This window comes from Stenella coeruleoalba (assembly GCF_951394435.1).
Source record: "Stenella coeruleoalba genome assembly, chromosome: 17".
Taxonomy (NCBI): Eukaryota; Metazoa; Chordata; class Mammalia; order Artiodactyla; family Delphinidae; genus Stenella; species Stenella coeruleoalba.
Window position 1 is genome coordinate 33,699,490 of NC_137163.1, and position 19,605 is coordinate 33,719,094.

The 19,605-nt window shown below is 38.5% G+C and overlaps 1 protein-coding gene across 2 annotated transcripts in view; it reads left to right on the forward strand.

Moving 5' to 3' along the window:
- Positions 1-4,886: 4,886 nt before the first annotated feature.
- RRM2B (ribonucleotide reductase regulatory TP53 inducible subunit M2B) overlaps positions 4,887-19,605 on the forward strand; it is a 37,570-nt gene continuing 22,851 nt past the window's right edge. Inside the window, exons 1-5 of one of the 2 annotated variants that reach the window (XM_079901837.1) lie at positions 4,887-5,066; positions 14,165-14,320; positions 17,812-17,928; positions 18,672-18,805; positions 19,385-19,479. In XM_079901837.1, the coding sequence (XP_079757963.1) occupies positions 5,019-5,066; positions 14,165-14,320; positions 17,812-17,928; positions 18,672-18,805; positions 19,385-19,479 (550 nt within the window). In that variant the 5' untranslated portion in view covers positions 4,887-5,018. Of the gene's footprint in view, positions 5,067-14,164; positions 14,321-17,811; positions 17,929-18,671; positions 18,806-19,384; positions 19,480-19,605 lie in introns of those variants that run through there. The other variant, XM_079901838.1, reaches the window with a different exon arrangement.

Below are 19,605 nucleotides of genomic sequence, written 5' to 3' on the forward strand. Positions count from 1 at the left end.
GCAAGTATGCCACAAGAAAAGAAAATTACAGGCCAATATCACTGATAAACATAGATGCAAAAATCCACAACAAAATATAAGCAAACCAAATTCAACAATATATTAAAAGGATCACACACCATGATCAAGTGGGATCAATTCCAGGGACGCAAGAACGGCTCAACATCTGCAAATCAATGTGATTATATCACATTAACAAAATGAAGTATAAAAACCACATAATCATCTCAATAGATCCAGGAAAAGCATTTAACAAAATTCAACATCCATTTATGATAAAAACTCTCAACAAAATGGGTATAGAGGGAATGTACCTCAACATAACCAAGGCCATATATGACAAGTCCACAGCTAACATCATACTCAGCAGTGAAAAGCTGAAAGCTTTTTGTCTAAGATCAGGAACAAGACAAGGATACCCATTCTCACCACTCTTATTCAACATAATACTGAAATGCCTAGCAAGAGCAATTAGTCAATAAAAAAGAAATAAAAGGCATTCAAATTGGAAAGGAAGAAGTAAAACTGTCACTATTTACAGATGATATTATATATAGAAAACCCAAAAGACTCCACCAAAAAACCTTAGAGTAAATGAGTTCAGTAAATTTGCAGGATACAAAGTTAGTATACAAAAATCTGTGTTTCTATACACTAACAATGAACTATCAGAAACAGAAATTAAGAAAACAATCTCATTTACAATTGCATCAAAAAGAAAAATATCTAGAAATAAATTTAACCAAGGAGGTAAAAACCTGAACACTAAAAACTGTAAGACATTAATGAAAGAAAGTGAAGAGAACACAAATAAATGGAAAGATATTCCATGCTCATGAACTGGAAAAGTTAATATTGTTAAAATGTCCATACTACCCAAAGCAATCTACAGATTCAATGTAATTCCTATCAAAATTCCAATGGCATTTTTCAAAGAAATAAAATAAACAATCCTAAATTTATGTGAAACCACAAAACACCCCAAATAGCCAAAGCAATCTTGAGAAAGAACAACGAAGCTGGAGGTATCATGCTCCCTGATTTCAAACTACATTACAAAACTATTATAATCAAAACATTGTAGTATGGCATAAAAGCAGACACACATATCAATGAAACAGAATAGAGAGCCCAGAGATAAACCCACACATATTTCATCAATTAATTTGACAAAGGAGCCAAGAATATTTAATGAAGAAACAAGAGTCACTTCAATGCATGGTGTTGGGAAAACTGGACAGCCACATGCAAAAGAATGAAACTGGACCACTATCTTACATCATATACAAAAATTAACTCAAAATATATTGAGTTTTGAAATATATTTCAAATCATAAAAAACAGAGGCAGTAAGCTCTTTAACATTGGTCTTGACAATAACTTTTTAGATTTCACACCAAGAGCAAAGACAAGAGCAAAAATAAACAAGTGGGACTATATCAAACTAAAAAATTTCTGCATAGCAAAGAAATCCATCAACAAAATGGAAAGGCAACTTACTGAACGGGAGAAAATATTTGCAAATCATACACCTGGTAAGGGGTTAATATCCAAAATACATATAAAGAACCCATACAAACTCAGTAGTGAAAAACAAACAATCCAATATAAGGGCACTAATCTCATTCATGAAGGCTCTACTCTCATGACCTAATCACCTTTCAAAGGCCTCACCTCCTAAATATCACCTTGGGCACTAGGTTTTCAACTTAAGAATTTTGGGGGACACAAATGTTCAGAACACAGCAGAAGGGGAATAAGACTCCACCTTTTGGGCTTCCCTGGTGGCACAGTGGTTAAGAATCTGCCTGCCAATGTAGGGGACACGGGTTCGAGCCCTGGTCTGGGAAGATCCCACATGCCGCGGAGCAACCAAGCCCGTGAGGCACAACTACTGAGCCTGCGCATCTAGAGCCTGTGCTCCGCAACAAGTGAAGCCACTACAATGAGAAGCCCGCGCACCGCGATGAAGAGTAGCCCCCGCTCGCCGCAACTAGAGAAAGCCTGCGCACAGAAACGAAAACCCAACACAGCCAAAAATAAATAAATAAATTTATTAAACAAAAAAAAAGACTCCACCTTTTGATGGGAACAGTGTTTGGGATGAGAAATGTTTTCCAAATATATTAGGAAAATATAATATGCCACAGAATCTATGAAGATGTAGAATCCTCCTACTCCCAGAGATCTTTCAGTTGCACGTATAATATTTTACATTTGCTCTTCCTGTTAACTTTAAACATCTTGAGGGAAACTAATACATACTGCCTACTACGCTTCAGGCAATATAATAAGCACTGAAATGTGTTTCTGCTGTATTAAGATTATTCAATTCTAATATAAAAATGGAAAGAAACTAAGTATGGGAGCAAATAGCTTGCAAGACATAAGGAGATTCATAAGACATGTTAAGTATAAATAGTAAACAAGTTATTAACCTGTGAGGCATGTTAAAGATAGAATAAACAGAACATAAATGTGTTGAACATAGACAAAAATAATGGAACAAATGAGAGTGTCACAGATAGAAAGGGCTGCAAGAACCAAGTAATTCTTAAACATTCATACTTTAAGGATCATGTCACTTCCAGATTGACAACTATGTTACCGCTAAATCAACCACTAATTGGTGACATCTATTCTGGCCTCACATAAGCTTTTCCCAAGAAACACAGATAAAACTCATTGCTGCTCAGCAGGCTAATTTAGGCAAGTTACAGCTGTGACCAGGCCTACTTGCTCCTGCATCCCTCCAAAAGAGCAAGTGTATGTTGGCTCCACTGCTGAGAACCCCATGCTCATCCTCAACTCTGGCCTTTGTAACTATACCACCAGCCAGGAAGGCTGATGCAACAAAGACAGGATATATGAATACTGATTAACATTTGAATAGTATGGTCCTTCCACTCCCTCCCCTCCCCACATCCTATCTTAAATAGGTTAGCTACTCCATCTCTTTCCCCTTAATGTATGTTTTCAATTAATTTAATAAAACATGTGATTCGAGTGACTCAATTGAGCCTTCCTGTTCCATGACCTCTAGGATGGCCTGATTACTAGTGTACTTGGAAGCTATCACTGTCATTTTCCACCCCAATAGGTGCTTTACAAGTAATATATTAGTAAATCCACACAACAATCTTATGAGGAAGGAATTGAGGAAACTGAGTCTCAGAGGCGAAGTAACTTGTCCAAAGTAGCACAGCTAATAAACAAGGGAGCTAGAATTCAGGCCCAGGATGATATGGCTCCAGGATCCACGTTCTTTTCCACTAGTCTCATTCACTTTTGCATCTTCAATACGAATATGATGCCTGACATATAGCATACTGTTCGATGACTTTAAATGGTAGAATCCTTGCTCTTAGTTTATTTGCCACATGGCCTACGATGAATTATCTAACTTAAGACTCAGTTTCCTCACAGTACTAATTTAACTATTATTTAAAGTTACTATTTGTAAAAGTTTTTACTCAGCACTTGGCCCCTAGCAGTTGCCTAAGTAAGAAAGGCTATCTCTCATCCCCCAGCTCTAGGACAGGTTTGAGAAGGAACTTTCATCGTTTTCAAAGCTTAATCTTCTACCCTGTTTTAACCACACTTCCCTCATCAGCTAATCACAGAACAGGTGCATGTTGTTCAAGGCACGACAAGGTTCCCTCAATATTCCAGCTTCAAAATACTTAAGGAAATCTCTCTTTCACCTCATTCCTAGTTTTTGGACCCAACTATTTTTTCTTTCTGTGGGCAGTTATCTTTAGATAGCTCCTCTGAGAGGCGGGGCCATCGGCAGCCCCCGAGTCTGTCCCCGCTCCACACTCTGACTTTCGGCCTTGAAAAGAGCGTTTCGCAGGGAGCCTGGAAGCCTACTGCCTTCGGGCTGGGTAACCTCAGGGGTTTATCCCAAGCCCGAGTTCCTGGTCCGTAAGCGGAGGGGCATCGCTGTCTACGGCACAGGGGCGTCGCAGGACCCCGCGGCTCGGTTCACAGGGCGGTACGGCGCCCGTCACTTGCTAAGCGCAAGTGTCACTACAAGCTTAGTTTGCTGAACCAGTATCCACAGAGCCTTCAAACCCCATCCCCGCCTTCCATCATTCGCCCCCCTCCTCACCCCGACGCCCCACCGACCCGTTCCCGCACACCTTCCGCCTACCTCTTCTCGGTCGCTTCAGGACAAAGCAGGGCAGCCTTCTCTCTTCACCAGTGGTGTAACGGTGCGGTCCTCTTTTCTCACCGAGAGCATGGCTTCTCCTCACTACCGCTCCACACGCGAAGAGCGCTCTCTCCTCTTTAGCTCCTCCTGTGTGTGGTCCGACCGCTACCTGGCGGTCTCTCAGGCCGAGTTAGCGCGACACACCGTATTCCTGAGGCAAGGCGAGAGCTAGCTGGAGAGTCTCGACCAAGAGAGATGACCTGGTAGGTCCGGGCACCTCCTGCACCGCGCGACTAGAGGACAGCCTCGCGGAAGGAGCCGAAAGCCGAACCCCTCAGGCCACAGACTGGGGGTCGTGCCGAGGGGGTGCCTCTGGGAGAGTTCCTCAGTGAGCGAGCAGGGGGCGGGGCCGGCGTGGGGGCGTGGGCTGCCGGAGGAGGCAGGGCCTGGAGGCGTGGGAGGCGGGGCCAGCAGACGCAGAGAGAATCACTCACTGGGCAGGCGGGAGATGGGGCCGGCGCAGCGGGGCGGGGCCCGGAGGCGGGAGAGGTGGGGCCGGCAGGCGCAGGGAGGGACCCTCATTAAACAGGCGGGAGGTGGGGCCGGCGCAGAGGAGTGGGGCGGGGCCTGCGGAGCAGGCGGGTCCCTGAGGCCGGGGAGGCGGGGCCAGGCCAGAGCTGGGACAGTCCCTCAATGGGCAGGCGAGAAAGTGAGGTCGACAGAGTGGAGCGGGGCGGGGCCGGCAGGAGTAGGAGGGGTCGGGGCCGACTCAGAGGACCCGCCGGCTACTTGGTTCTGTCCCAGGTGGAGGTGGCCTGAGGCACTTGGTTCCCTCTGCTCTCGTAGCTCTGGCGGAGTCTGCGCGATGGGAGACGCGGAAAGGCCGGAAGCGTCCAGGCCCCAGCAGGAGGAGGTAAACATTGCTGCTGCTTCCTCTCCCGCCCCCAGTCACGACTGGCCTCTAGATTGCGGGTTGCGGCGGGGACCTGCAAGGTGCAGGAGCGCTGTGAGAAATTTTATTCATTGCCTTCTGAAACCTGGTGTCGGCCAGGCTTCGAGTCGTCGCTGCAGACGGGTTTCGTCTTTTCGAGCGCCCGGGAGGCAGTCCCCGGGGAGGGGTGAGGAGCGAGCCGGGTTTCTGCTCCACTGCTCTGTTCCGGGGCTACCCAAAGGCAATGCTCTGAGACTTCAGACCGGGGCAAGGCGCTCCCCCCCTCCCATCCTTCCCTGTTCTGGAGCCCTAGCCGGGGAAATTGAGGCAAGGGCCGAGGACTGGTGGCTCTGCTAGAGAAATGCATGCCATCTCTGGGATCGGTAAAAGGACTTGGAAGGATGCCTGTGGAAATTGACACAGGTGGATGGGGTGGAGATGATAGGTAGAATGGCGTCGGGAAATCCTCATTAACAATGAAATGATCAGGTTAGGAGGCCAGTTTTCTCAGACCCGGCTAAACTAGCTGTGAATCTTTGGGTATCACTATCTTCGTTTATATGGTGGAAATGATACTTCCTTCACAGAGAATTAAGTAAAATGCTTTATGCAAAGTGCCACAGAAGTTGTGGGTGCTTAATAAAAACCTTAGTTAACGTGTTCATCTTCTCTGCTTCTATATTAGTAGAGGTATATAGCAACAGTAAATAAGCTGGGATTCATTAGATTGTAGGGTTGTAGGGTAGTTCAAATTGTTGCACTATAATTTTCATACCCTGTTATTCTGTAAATACTTCTAAACCTGTTGCTGTGTGTGGTATCTGATTATTTTAATAGAGTTTCAGTTCACAGAGACACTTGCTTGGCCCTACATTTCTTCAGAAAGTTGTAGATTCCAGATTTGGGATTTTATTTTATTTTGACTTTGTAAACATTTAGTAGCTAGTTAACAAATTGTAAATAGCCCTCAAACTTTTTCTTCCCCTCTTGAAACAAATATATTTAGTACCAATTTCCCCACTGTAATGGGACAACTCAGATATTTTTGTTTGTGCTAGTAGTACCAAGACTTATTGAGATTTAAGACCTGGAAGTTAATTTTTATTTATTATCCCTATCTTGATACAGACCCACAAAGACAGAGGCAGTACTTTAGATATAGAAATAATTTTAGTGAGCACCTCTTCCACAGTTTTTAACTCGAAATGCAAGGGTGCCTTAAGTACTTTTTTTCTCTAGATATATTGGTGCAGCATGGGCCACCTGCAGCAGAATCACCTGGAAAACATTGTAAAAAATGTAAATTACTGGGCCTATGCCCCAGATGTAGTGAATCAAAATCTCTTGGGATGGGTCTGGGACTCCATTTTTAACAAGCACTTCAGGTGATCCTGGTACACATATTTTAAGAACACTGCCTTGAAGAGTTTATACCTTGAAGGGGGTTTATGGCTCTCCTGAAGTTTGTAGACTTTGTATGTGCAGCTGTGAATCTCCTGATAAAGGGGGTTCAAAGTTTTTATAGTTTCTCAAAATTAACTATCATTAATCTAATTGATAGTCCCTATTTTCAAGGTAAGAAAGTTTAGGCCAGAAAAGATGAAATGATATGCCCAGGACCACACAAATCAGTAGCAGAGCTAGGTTTAAAACCAAGTTCTCATTCCTAGGCCAGTATTCCATCTGTTTTATTAGATTTGGTGGGAATAGGAAAATGAAAACACCTACAAATAGTGTATGGCTCTGACAGCATCCAAATATTCTACTTCACCTGAAGAATAGGAGAGAAGTGAAGGCAAGCAAATGAAAGTGGTGAAATTGGAGGTGGATGGGAGGGAGGGGCTGTGTAGAATGCCAGCCTAGATCAGAGCAGGGTGAGTGCTAGCTGGGGAATCTTGATCTAGATGGGTGCCCTAGCATGTCCTAGTAACTCTTGGGACCAGGTGACCAGAAACAGGAAGCACCATTCTGAAAAAGATGGTGGAATGTTGCCAAGGAATGACGATGAGAAGCTATTTCACATTCTCACTTAACACTTATGCAGTTACAACAAATTTATTTGTCTACTTCCGGTCTTACCTACTGTCCAATCCTATTTACCACTGACAAATTAATCCATCATTAAACCTGTGCCTCCGTGTCACTCCACTCAAATAAATACTCCCAAAAGGGTCTCAGTTCCCACCAAAACCTGCCCAGCTCCTCAGACTGGCAAAGTCCTGTTCAAGCAGCTTTTTCACGCTAACTGCCACATCTTAATTCAGGCTGTCATTTCTACCTCTGAAATCGACACTATAGTTGCTACCAAAATCTATGTTTTTTCTTTTCTAATTTAACCTACACAGGGATGTCCAATTTATCTTTCTCATGGCATCCCAATCCATGTTAATTCCTACCCAGAAACTCTCCATGACTCTCCATAGGAATGATTTTTTTTTTTTGGCCGTGCCGCGGGGCTTGTGGGATCTTAATTCCCCAACCAGGGATCGAACCCGAGCCCTCAGCAGTGAAAGTCTTAACCACTGACCACCAGGGAATTCCCAGGAATGATTTTAAACTGTGCTCCACAATGAATGCCTGTGAGGAGAGTTGAAGTCTCAGCCTCCCAGCCCCCCAGATATTTGAAAATCTTTGGCCCAGAAAACTCCAAACATCTTAGCCCAATTGAAATCCACAGTGTAGATCCTTTCTGTCTCATCTGTTGATCCTTGCTTTAGCCAAGTCAGGTCACTTCTATCTTTGCTTTACAACCATTTCAGCCAGTTTTAATCCCAGCTGGCTCTTCTTCCATCTGCCCTTTTTCTGTGAAGAGAGATAGTCTGCATTCTCAGCTGTGCTGCTGCTGCTCTATATGTTCTCCCTGAATAATCACATCCATCCTCTTGGCGACTACTCATAGATCTCCACTGAATTAGGAAGGAGGGAGGTAGTGCCTCTGCCTACTACCATAGTGTTATATTTTCAGCTGCCTTCTGGATATCTTGAAACTTGAGCCCATTATCTTTTTTATTGACCAAAGTGATTTTTTTTTTTTTCGGTACGCGGGCCTCTCACTGTTGTGGCCGCTCCCGTTGCGGAGCACAGGCTCCGGACGCGCAGGCCCAGCGGCCATGGCTCACGGGCCCAGCCGCTCCGCGGCATTTGGGATCTTCCCGGCGGGGCACGAACCCGTTTCCCCTGCATCGGCAGCGGACACGGCGCCACCAGGGAAGCCCGACCAAAGTGATTTTTAAAAGGCTTTTGTGTTTGTAACTTGTTATGGCTTGGGTTGGTGGGGGGAGTTAATTCAATTTAAGCTTTTGTTAAACATCTAATGTGAGAAGTAAGAGTTTTTGTCTGATTCAGTTATTCTCCAGGTGCTGAGCACTTTGAGTCTCTTATTTCTCATTTTGATCATCCAGTTGTTGGAGCTGGAAACCTCAAGGGCGTCTTCAACTCTTCCTTATCCTGTTGTCCAGAATCCAAATTTTAGCAGGAATTATTAAATCTACTTTTGAATATCCCTTAAATCAGTCTTTTGTGTTTCTGGAGCTGATATCCTCGTTCAGGCAAGAGATGGATAGTGCAATAATCTTTTCATTGTTATCTCCACCTCCAATTTCTCTTCTAATCTAGCCACATTTCTCCAAAAGTGATTATAAAACAAATCTGATTCTGTTCCTTACCTGATTAAAAACTTTCAATTGCTCCCAGTAGACTGCATGCTAAGGCCAGATGCCAAAGTGTTATATATCAAAGCAGACCACTTTGACCTGCTCCAACATTTTCAAAAAAATCAACATCTTAATATCCATTTAAAATGCAAAAAATAGGCGCATCCCCCTTAACCTCAGATAAAGCTTGGAGATGGAGTACGTATTTTAACAGCTGAAAGTTAAAAAATGTTTCGTTTGCTTCTTTTTGTCAAAATGATGACACTGAGTAAAAAAGAAATTGTCAAAATAGTTGTATCAAATGGCGACAGGAAAATAGCTATGGCAAAATTCATATATATTTACATTCAATGCCCTTGCATGGTTTAAAACCTGGGCCAATTTTCCAAACAAAATCATAAGTACAACACTAATTGATAAAATTGACTTTTGTCTATTTTATTAGTATACTTTTTTAAGTTAATATATATAGCTTATATATATTATTATATATAATAAGTTAATTAAGTTTATATATAACTTATATAATAATATAATAAGTTAATAATATAACTTATAAGTTATAATAATATTATATATTATTATATAATTAATTACATAATTAAATATATTAATAATTAATATATAATTATATATTGTATATGATTAATTATATTAATTTTTAATTAATTAATATATATAATTAATATAATTATATATAATATGATAATATTATATTATTGTTATATATTATATATTAATATGTATAAGTTATATATAACATATATTATATATAATAAGTATAAATAATAAGTATAAAATAAGTATAAAATAATAATATAACATATATTATTATATATAATAAGTTAATTAAGTTAATATATATAACTTGTATAATATAATGTTAATTAAGTTAATATATATAACATATATATTATATATAATATATTATATATATTATTTTATCATTACTTATAAAATCAATGGAATAGTAAGTCTGTTTTGATGAACCCATCACTTTAAATTGGTGTATAGATGATAGTTGAAGATTTATATCAAGCTTAGTAAAGAATTACCTCGCGTATTTTTCAGAAGTTCTCTTAATTCACTACTGGCCAATTCTGTGGATTTATCAACCCTGTAAAATATGTGGATACCCGTAGCATTCAAAATGCATATGGCTAGTATGCTGCTGTCTGATGCACTCACGTACTTCTGTTGCCACCAGGATCAGCTGTCTTTATTTCCAGTGCTGTTTATACCAGTAGTACTTGTTTTGTAATGACTAATTAATTTATTCATTTTTGAATTATTTATTTATTTATTTATTTTATTTTTGGCTGCGTCTGATCTTAGTTGCGGAACACGGGATCTTTTGTTTTGGTGCGTGGGCTCTTCGTTGTGGCATGCAGGCTTCTCTCTAGTTGCAGTGCTTGGGCTCTGTAGTTTGCTGGATGCAGGCTCAGTAGTTGTGGTGCGTGGGCTTAGTTGCCCCATACCATGTGGGATCTTACTTCCCCGACCAGGTATCTAACCAGTGTCCCTTGCAGTGGAAGGTGGATTCCTAACCACTGGACCACCAGGGAAGTCCTGTAGTGACTGTAATTTAATTAAATATGTGGAAACTAGTAATATGTGAGTATGAAAAGAAAGTTTTTTCTATGAAAACTTAAACTGAGAGCTTTGGAAAATTCAATAAACATGAATTATTAACAAATTCTGTAGAATTAGATGTAAGCAAACAAGTATAAAAAGATTGGGGAGAATCATAAAAGAGATAAGGATTTTGCACTGAGATTGCGCTACCCTAAGTGTGTTAAAACTAGAAAGTATAGGTGTTGCGTTGTGCTGTCTTAATGTCAGAAAGTCTTGGGACTCCAATCAGTGTGACAACGACAACGTTTTGGCCTTATAGCAGAAGATTAGCAAATAAATGTAAATGTTTTAAGTGAAATCAAATAGTTTAAGGCATATATACTTTTCTTGTGATTCCTTAATTTAACCAGTTTTCAACTAACAGTTCTTAACTTCGAACAAGAGAGCTACTATTATGTTATTGTTACTATTAGCATTATTGTTTTTTTCCTTTTTGGTTGGTTTTGAAAAAAAAATCTTGGGTCACGCCTGAAAAATAGAGACAAATGTTTACAGGGTTTTTGTTGTTGTTGTTTTTAACTGCCTGTCTTTAATCTCGTGTTATTCTTCAGTTAAGCAGAGATAGCTAGAGAAACTTTCATCTGAGTTCATCCAAAAAAAAAAAAAGGACAACCTGGAAACACAAGTCCATGCATTAGTGGCTACCTTTCTGTATGGTATAAAACATTTCTGTCAGTTACTGTTATTACTGTTTTAAATTATTAAAAACATTTATTATTTTTAATTGAAGTATAGTTAATTTACAATGTGTTAGTTTACAGTGTACAACAAAGTGATTCAGTTATACATGTATATGTATTCTTTTTCAGATTCTTTTCCATTATAGGTTATTACAAGAGATTGAGTATAGTTCCCTATGCTATACAGTAGGTCCTTGTAAAAACACATTTTAGAGTGAAATTTTAAATCTAATGTTTGTGACACTAGAGGAACCACATAGTTCTTAAGAGCACACTTGGAAAAGTCATTGTGAAGTGTTTTCTGCCTTTCTGGTTTATCTTCTTCTGTCGTCCTCCACATACCATAAAGTCCAGATATAGAAAGTTACTTCCAATTCTTAAAAATGTCATATGCCATCATGCCTTTTTTCATATTGTTTTTTCTTCTAAAATATGGGTTCTTAGCCCACATCCACAGAGAATACCCTGCAGAGCCTAGAACTTTGGGATGTGTGGTTCTCCTGACATTGTTTTAAAATGTGTGTGGATTTTTCTTAGCTTCAGGAAAATAAGCAATATGTCATCTCTAACCCAGTTCAAAAGTCTATGTTCGTGAAAGCGCCTCTCTTTACGTGGCAGTATCTCCTAATTCAGCTTCTTTTCTTAACAACCCTCCTAATTACAAGTGATGATGATCAGATTAAATGACTTGCCTAAAGACATGAATAATACTTTGTGCTTATTGTAAGTGAACACAATTTTGTACTTTAATGAACAGTGTAGAGTGAAATATGGTCATTTGGTTCACATTCTGCCGTAGAGGCGGCAATTTCCAAAGTGTTGATTTTCAATCTTATCTTTACTGTCTTATCATTCACCTGTGAAATACATCCTCATCAACAGCACACTTCAATGATCTCATTATACATAGTGATTTTAACCTGGTAAAGGAGAAGGCGAATGCATTTTGAGAAAGTTTTACTCTGAGATTTTTGAAGCTTGCACCAGTTAAAAATCACTGCTTTAAGCCTTATCGGTTTGGCAGGTAAGAACCAAAGGATCACTTTGGTTCTTTCAACTTTATTTATAATGAAATCATTTTTATTTTTCTTGCTTTTTCCTAAAATCAAATTTGGTGATTTCCTCCTCCTGTCATTTCACTGGTTACATCAGTACCATTTGTTAAATTAATTTTGCTTAGTAGGAGATATTTCAGTTGGCCCTTGAATAACCTGGGGGTTAGGGGCACTGACCCTTGGTGCAGTTGAAAATCCACATATAACTTTTCAGTTGGCACTCTGTATCCATGGTTCTGCACCCACTGATTGTCAACCAACTGTGGATGGAATAGTATTGTAGTTTTTATTGGAAAATATTCACATGTAAGTGGACCTGTGCAATTCAAACCTGTGTTGTTCAAGGGTTAATTGTAGTGTTTACTCTTTTTAACTTTAGTTATCTCACTGTTTTGAATTCTGGTTTTTAGATGTAGGCTGGCCCTACTAGCTGCCATCCATACATATGTATGGATGTAGTTTAAGGCAAGGCTTTGAGTTCAGACCTATCTCAGTTCTAATCTTATTTCTGCCACTTACCACTTGTGGGATCCTGGGTATGTTATTTATGTACTTCAAGACCTAGTTGTCTCATCTGTAAAATGGGAATACTGTTACTATTTGACTGACTTGTACAGATTAAGCAGAATAAGGTATATAAAGCATCTGTGTGGTGACAGTTCAAAAGCAGCCTCAATACCGGACCCAGAGGACATGGTCTTATGTGTATCTCCTGTTCTAGAGCCTGGAACTGCAGTGTCAGGATCTTACGGCTTTTTTGAGATTGCAGAGCCCTCAATGGCAACACAAACAAACAAAAAACTTGACCACTTCCGTTTCAAAAATTTGCTTAAATATTTGTGGAATGAATATTGAGTAAGTGCCAGGTACTATGCTAGGCTCTAGGGATTCCACAAGTGTAAAGTTGGTTTTTGCTGTTAAGAAGCACGGTCTAGAAGAGACTGTAGAGAAGTAACAGGGAATTAAATTGCAGTGAGCTATGTGCTATGTTAGGCACCTAATCCAAGCCTTTGGTGTAGTGGGGGGAGGAGGAGATGTGAGGGCACTCAGAGGAGGCTTGCTTTGAGTGGTTATTAGGTTATTTCACTAATGTATTGTGGTCTTATGTTAAATTTTTAAAAATCTAAAGGTATCCGGTAATCTGAGCACAAGGTAAAGAGAAATTAACAGCCCATTCACTTACTTAGCTAATGTTTATTGATGTTACACTTGACACAGTACTCTGGGAACACCACAATATATAAAAACTGGTCTCTGCTCTCTTGCTGATTATTAAAAAAAAAAAAAATACACACACACACACACACACACACACACACACACACACACACATATATGGCACTGTCCCGTTTTAGAGTGCCATCCTCTTTCCAAGCAGTATGTATTTAGGTGTGTGTTTCTTACTTTATCCCATAGAGCTTTGAGACAGCCCCAGTGAGACCATATTGCAGTAAAGGAATGTTAACATGTAAATAGCAAAAACCAATTGGTACATGGGAAGGGTCAGACAAACAAAGGCTACTAAGTTTTTGGTAAGGAGTTTTCAGGTAAGTATTATAATTTCAGTTAATATTAGAAAAGAAAACATTAAAATTTAAAAAGTAGCTCATAACAGTAGCCTATTCATGCCAGCATTCTGTCTCTGTGAGAGGCACTGAAGGGGCATTTTGTCCACAACTTTAGAAATTTGTCCACTGTGACGTTTATGGGTCTAATTTTATACTTATCCTCAAAGTAACAATAATGGCAATAATATTTTGAGAGATTACTATGCACCAGGCTCTGTTTAAAACACTTTTAATCATCACAATTAACCTCTAAGGTAGGTATTATTTTACTGATGAGGAAACCAAGGCTCAGAGAAGTTAAGGAACTTCCTATAGCCACACAACTAAGCAAACACCATTAACCAGCTACCACATAACAGTAAGGATTCAAGCTGGGGACACTGGCTCCCAAAATGATGCTGTCTCCCGAAGTTCCCCAGATGTGTGTTTAGATGTGAATAAAGAGGAAATCTCTCCATAAAATGGGTACTTGTACTTTATTTTTCACAGAAGTTATCTTCAGATACCAACGAAAATGAAGCAAAGTCAAATGAAGAGCCACTCCTAAGAAAAAGTTCTCGCCGATTTGTCATCTTTCCAATCCAGTACCCTGACATTTGGAAAATGTATAAACAGGCACAGGCCTCCTTCTGGACAGCAGAAGAGGTAAGTAGCAGCACCGTCATCAGCAAACATGTTCTCTAGTGCAGTGTTCACATTTTCTGTTGCAGGACATTAAAAATGTTTAACTTACATTATAAGGTACATTGAATAAGATCAGTTGTATAAGATAATGTTTGAAATACAAATACTATTTGTACTAAATAGTACTAAGTACTAAATAGTACTAAATACAGGGTTCTGCAATGTTTTGTGTTTAGATTACTGTCTATAAACATGTTTTCTGCTGCAAAAATGTCATCTCAGTCTGCCAGAATTTTACCTCCAATATATTTCAGAACATTTTCCATTTTTAAACAGAGTTTTGGTTTGCTGTGACCAAATAAGACTAGTCTTTACTTATGGTTAGTGGAATAAATAAAATTGCAGCCATAGCTAAAGCATGAAATAGTGAAAGCCTTAGAGACCCTCTTTTCAGATGAGAGGCTTATCTGATGGTGCAGAAGGAGCTGTCACATGGGGAGTTTGCCTGGGCAGGGCACTTGCTTCTGAGGTGCTGGCCTGAATTCACAGTGCTCCTCCCAGCGTGGCCCTGCCCTCAGCCACATCAAACCTGGCACAGCTGTGCCAACAGACAGGACAGCTGTGGAATGTTTTCCTGTAGTGTGGCAATTTCCGCCTAGGAAATGAGTTGAACACAGCAAATCAGAAGATCCTCGCTGGTTTGGTAAAAGGGCAGTTGGTCATGCAAGCGGTTGCTCCATAGTCTGCAAATAATCATTGTCTTCATTTTTGAATACGATGGATGATACCTGTATAGCACTCTGTTCTCTGTGTGTGCATGTTTATCTATATAGATAGATATATCTACTTGTTTAGATATATTTGGATCTGTCTGTTTATTTATCCGTTTTTTGAGAAATTGACTCTTTACATATGCTGTTGAGAATGCAGACTCTGGAACCAGGCTGCCTAGGTACAAATCCTGGCTCTACCTCGTACTAGCTGTGCCACTGGCAAAGTTGCTCTGTGAAACCTCTCTGTGTATCCTCATCAGTAAATTGGGCTAATAGTACCTAGTTCTGGTTGTTAGGATTAATTAGATGTGTAGAATGTTACTTGGCATTTAGCAAGCACTAAATAAATGTAAGCTATTATTTTACACAGAAGGGGGGAGATTTATACTAGAAATCAGAAGGCGCCAATTTTTGAAGCTTCTGTTACATTGATTTTACCCACCTACCCATCTTTGTTATTTTATATTTGTTAACGTTATTAACATCTTTGTTATATTGTAGTTGGCATGTAGAGCAAAAAACCAACCCAAACCCAAACTCAGCATTTTCAAATTGGGCCATAGTGCTAGGCACACCTGACTGTCTCTAACTGTGGTTTTTAGAAAGTTTTTTGTGAGATGTGGTTAAGAGAACAAACAGAGTACATAGGTGGCTTTTTCATTCATCATGTTAAAAAAGTACTTGTGATACCTGGGTTTTTTTAATTCATCAAAAAATTTCTTACATCTTTTAGGAAATGTAATATGTGTAGTACTATGACTTAAAAAACACTAATTTTTAAAAATTAAAATATAAATTTAGTACATGTTTTATAGACAGCTGATAGAAAGATTCAAATACATAATTAATTGGGAAGTCAAACACATTTTTAGTTCCACATATTATTCATTTAAACAAATTATGTAAGTTACAGTTTAATCAACTCTAGATTTCATTGTTTTATCAGTGATTTAGCTTTATTCCTAAATATGCCTGATCATCGAAGCCTTGATTCAGAAGATAAAGTTCTGGTGTTTGGGTTTTTTTTCAAAGCTACCCAGGCAGTTCTGTTAACCAGTAGTTTGTAATCAATCTTTAGATTGTAAAATTGAGAATTTATTCAAATGAGATAAAGCTGGGCGAAAAGTTTTACCTTTTAGGAATGGAAAATGACTAATGTAGATAAGTTTAATATTTAAGAGAGAGCATATTGTAATATTAAAATTTAGTATCAGGAGTATAATACACAAAAACCAGGAAGATGTCAGTTAAACCCAAGTGAACTCTTAATAGAATAGGACATGATTTTTAGCTTACATATTTTAAAAGATGTATACAAATATTTCCTCTCTGCTCCATTGTATCCCCAACATTTAGCACAGTGTCTGGCATGTAGTTGGTGCTCAGTAAACATTTAAAAAATAAAGTAATGAGAAAAAGGACTTTGGAAAAGAACACAAATGATTGAAAGGATGAAACTTTAGTCTTTTTTTGGAATGGTGAAAGAGATTAGGGCTTTGTTAGAATAAATAAAAGAAGGACAAAAGACAATTACATATTTCAAATGTTTATGAGGTTATTATGAAACATACTTAAGAGATCTTCCTGAGACAAAATGATATCTACAAGGTACATTTAAAGACTATTTTACAATTGTAAATTTCACCAAACTCTAGAGTACATTTCTATTAATTCCAAGGACTAGTTCTAATAAACATTTTCCAAAATATTTCTATTTCCAGAGGAAGCCATATCTATAAATTGTTTTAAAAACCAGATTGTTATGTGCCTGACATTACTTCTGGGTATAAAAGTAGATTAGTCAGCAGTAAGGTAGCAGCTACAATTGCTTAACAAGTGCCTAGTTATCTGTCTAACACAATGGTAAATATATATAATATGTTAAAGAAATGGCTGCTGAAAGGCATTAGTTTATTCACCTCAGTTCCTTCTTGACTGTTTCTACTCTCTCCCCATTTTGCCCCTTCCTTAATTGCTTCCAGATTTTGGCTTTCCCCCAAGCTTTATTGATATAGTTGACATATAACATTGTGTAGGTATAAAGTGTACAACATATTGCTTTGATACACTATGTATGGCAAAATGATTACCACCATAGTATAAGCTAACACCTGTATCCCATCACATAGTTACCATTTCTTTTTTGTGGTGAGAATAGGTTAATTTTAATATTTTGAAAGGACATCCTGGCCAGCTTCTCAATTAGCTAGAAGATAGATGTCTTCATAATGTTTTAATTTTGTTCTGTTCCTTTGTAATTTTCTTAGTTTGAGCTGCTATAATAATATCATAGAGTAGATAGCTTGCAAACAACAGAAATTTATTTCTCACAGTTTTGGAGGCTGGTGATTCTAAGATCAAGGTGCCTGCAGATTTGATATCTGGTGAAGGCTTGCTTCCTGTTTCATAGACAGCTGTCTTCTTGCTATGTCCTCACATGGCAGAAGGGGCAAAGGAGCTCTCTGAGGTCTCTTTATATGGGCACTAATGCCATTCATGAGGGTGACCTAATCACTTCCTAAAGGCTCCACCTCCAAATATCATCACATTGAGGATTAGGTTTCAATATGGACTTTGCGGGGACACAAATACTCAGTCTATAGCAAGAATGATGAAATTTTTTTCTTTTTCACATTTTACTGCCAATGAGATGTCCCACCTTAACTTTGAAATGGAAGTCAGTTTTCCATACTTTGAGAAGAATTTAAGTTAAAACTTTCAAAAATCTTTTTATTTCAGGTTGATTTATCAAAGGATCTCCCTCACTGGAACAAGCTTAAATCAGAAGAGAAGTATTTTATCTCTCACATCTTAGCCTTTTTTGCAGCCAGTGACGGAATTGTGAATGAAAATTTGGTAAGATTTTTGTTTCCACTTTTGTTCTCATTCAGCAGTTAAATGACAGTAATGGTGGTAAGATAATCAGACTGAGTCTGAAAAATGATGTCTAAGAAATGAACTTAACTCTTGAGAACATTTTTTCTGATGAAGTGTCAGAGGCAAGGATACATTTCTGTTATTTGACCCCCCAAAATATCATGAAATCAAGCATATTGTACCAATCAAAACTACTTACAAGGCATAAGCATGAGTTTGATTTTACCCTTAGATAGTAATCCTAATAGAGAACCTGCACCTTAATAATCTTTCCAGAGCTCTGCCATGGAGCACTGGGTCTGGCTTCCCATTTTTAAACTTCTATTATGGTTGGTTAGAAGACATGCTTTCTTATTAAAAAGAATGGGAAGATGCAAACTTTCATTATAAGCTTGTAGGGGCTTCAGTAGATCTAATTAAGGTCAATTCTACAAAGCAAAATAATTATTTTTGGTAGATGTTCTAAAGTTTATTTGGCTTTATAGGCAGTATCTCCACCTAATAGGTCAGTTTATTTAATTGCTTAAGAATATAGTATGCAACTAATTGTGGAGGGTTGATGGATTAAGTAGTACTGCTTAAAATAATTCATAAGGTCTTTCTGACCTGTCTGTGGCATGACAGGTGATTTTTAAGTGATAATTCTAATGTCCAGATTCTGATTTGCAGTGTTTAATGAGAGCCCATAGAATTGGATATATTTGTTTCCCTTATCTTCTTAGGTGGAGCGCTTTAGTCAGGAGGTGCAGGTTCCAGAGGCTCGCTGTTTCTATGGCTTTCAAATTCTCATCGAAAATGTTCACTCAGAGATGTACAGTTTGCTAATAGACACTTACATCAGAGATCCTAAGAAAAGGTATTACTGCTGGGATTTTGTTTACAAAGGTTTATCCTATTGCTTGATTATGTTAATATTAAGGAACTAAATATTAGGGAAAGATTATTCAAATATGGAAGTTTAGGAGGACAATATTTTCTATTGCTTAATAATGTGTTAGATTAAAAAAAACTTGTATAGGACCAGTAAATCTTTGGATAGTATATCTTAAAAAACTGTTCACACACTGTTCTGTTTAGAAATTAAATATTCTGATTTAGTCAATTTTGTATAAGACCAGATCCAAAGCACTAATTTGAGTTTTACTTTCACTTCTATATTTTATGGACATGCAAAAATACAGAAAAACTACAGGTCTGTTGCATACCATAGAATTGCATAGAATCAAATATAGTCTGATTAAAAACAAGTAAATTGGAGATTCCCTGGTGGTCCAGTGGTTAGGACTCGGCGCTTTCACTGCTGAGGGCCCGGGGTTCAATCCCTGGTCGGGGAACTAAGATCCTGCAAGCCGTGTGGCACAGCCAAAGATAAAAACAAAAAAAAAAACCAAAAAACCAAGTGAATAACTTTGCCATTAATCTTTTGTTTTTACAGGGAATTTTTATTTAATGCAATTGAAACAATGCCATATGTTAAGAAAAAAGCAGATTGGGCCTTGCGATGGATAGCAGATAGAAAATCTACTTTTGGTATGTAGCTTTAATTTATATATGATCAAATTAGCCTTGGGTTATACAATGCTATTTTACATGGTGTAGTATCACTATTCCTAAGAATTAATTCGAAACTGGTGAAAAATAATCTAAATCTATTAT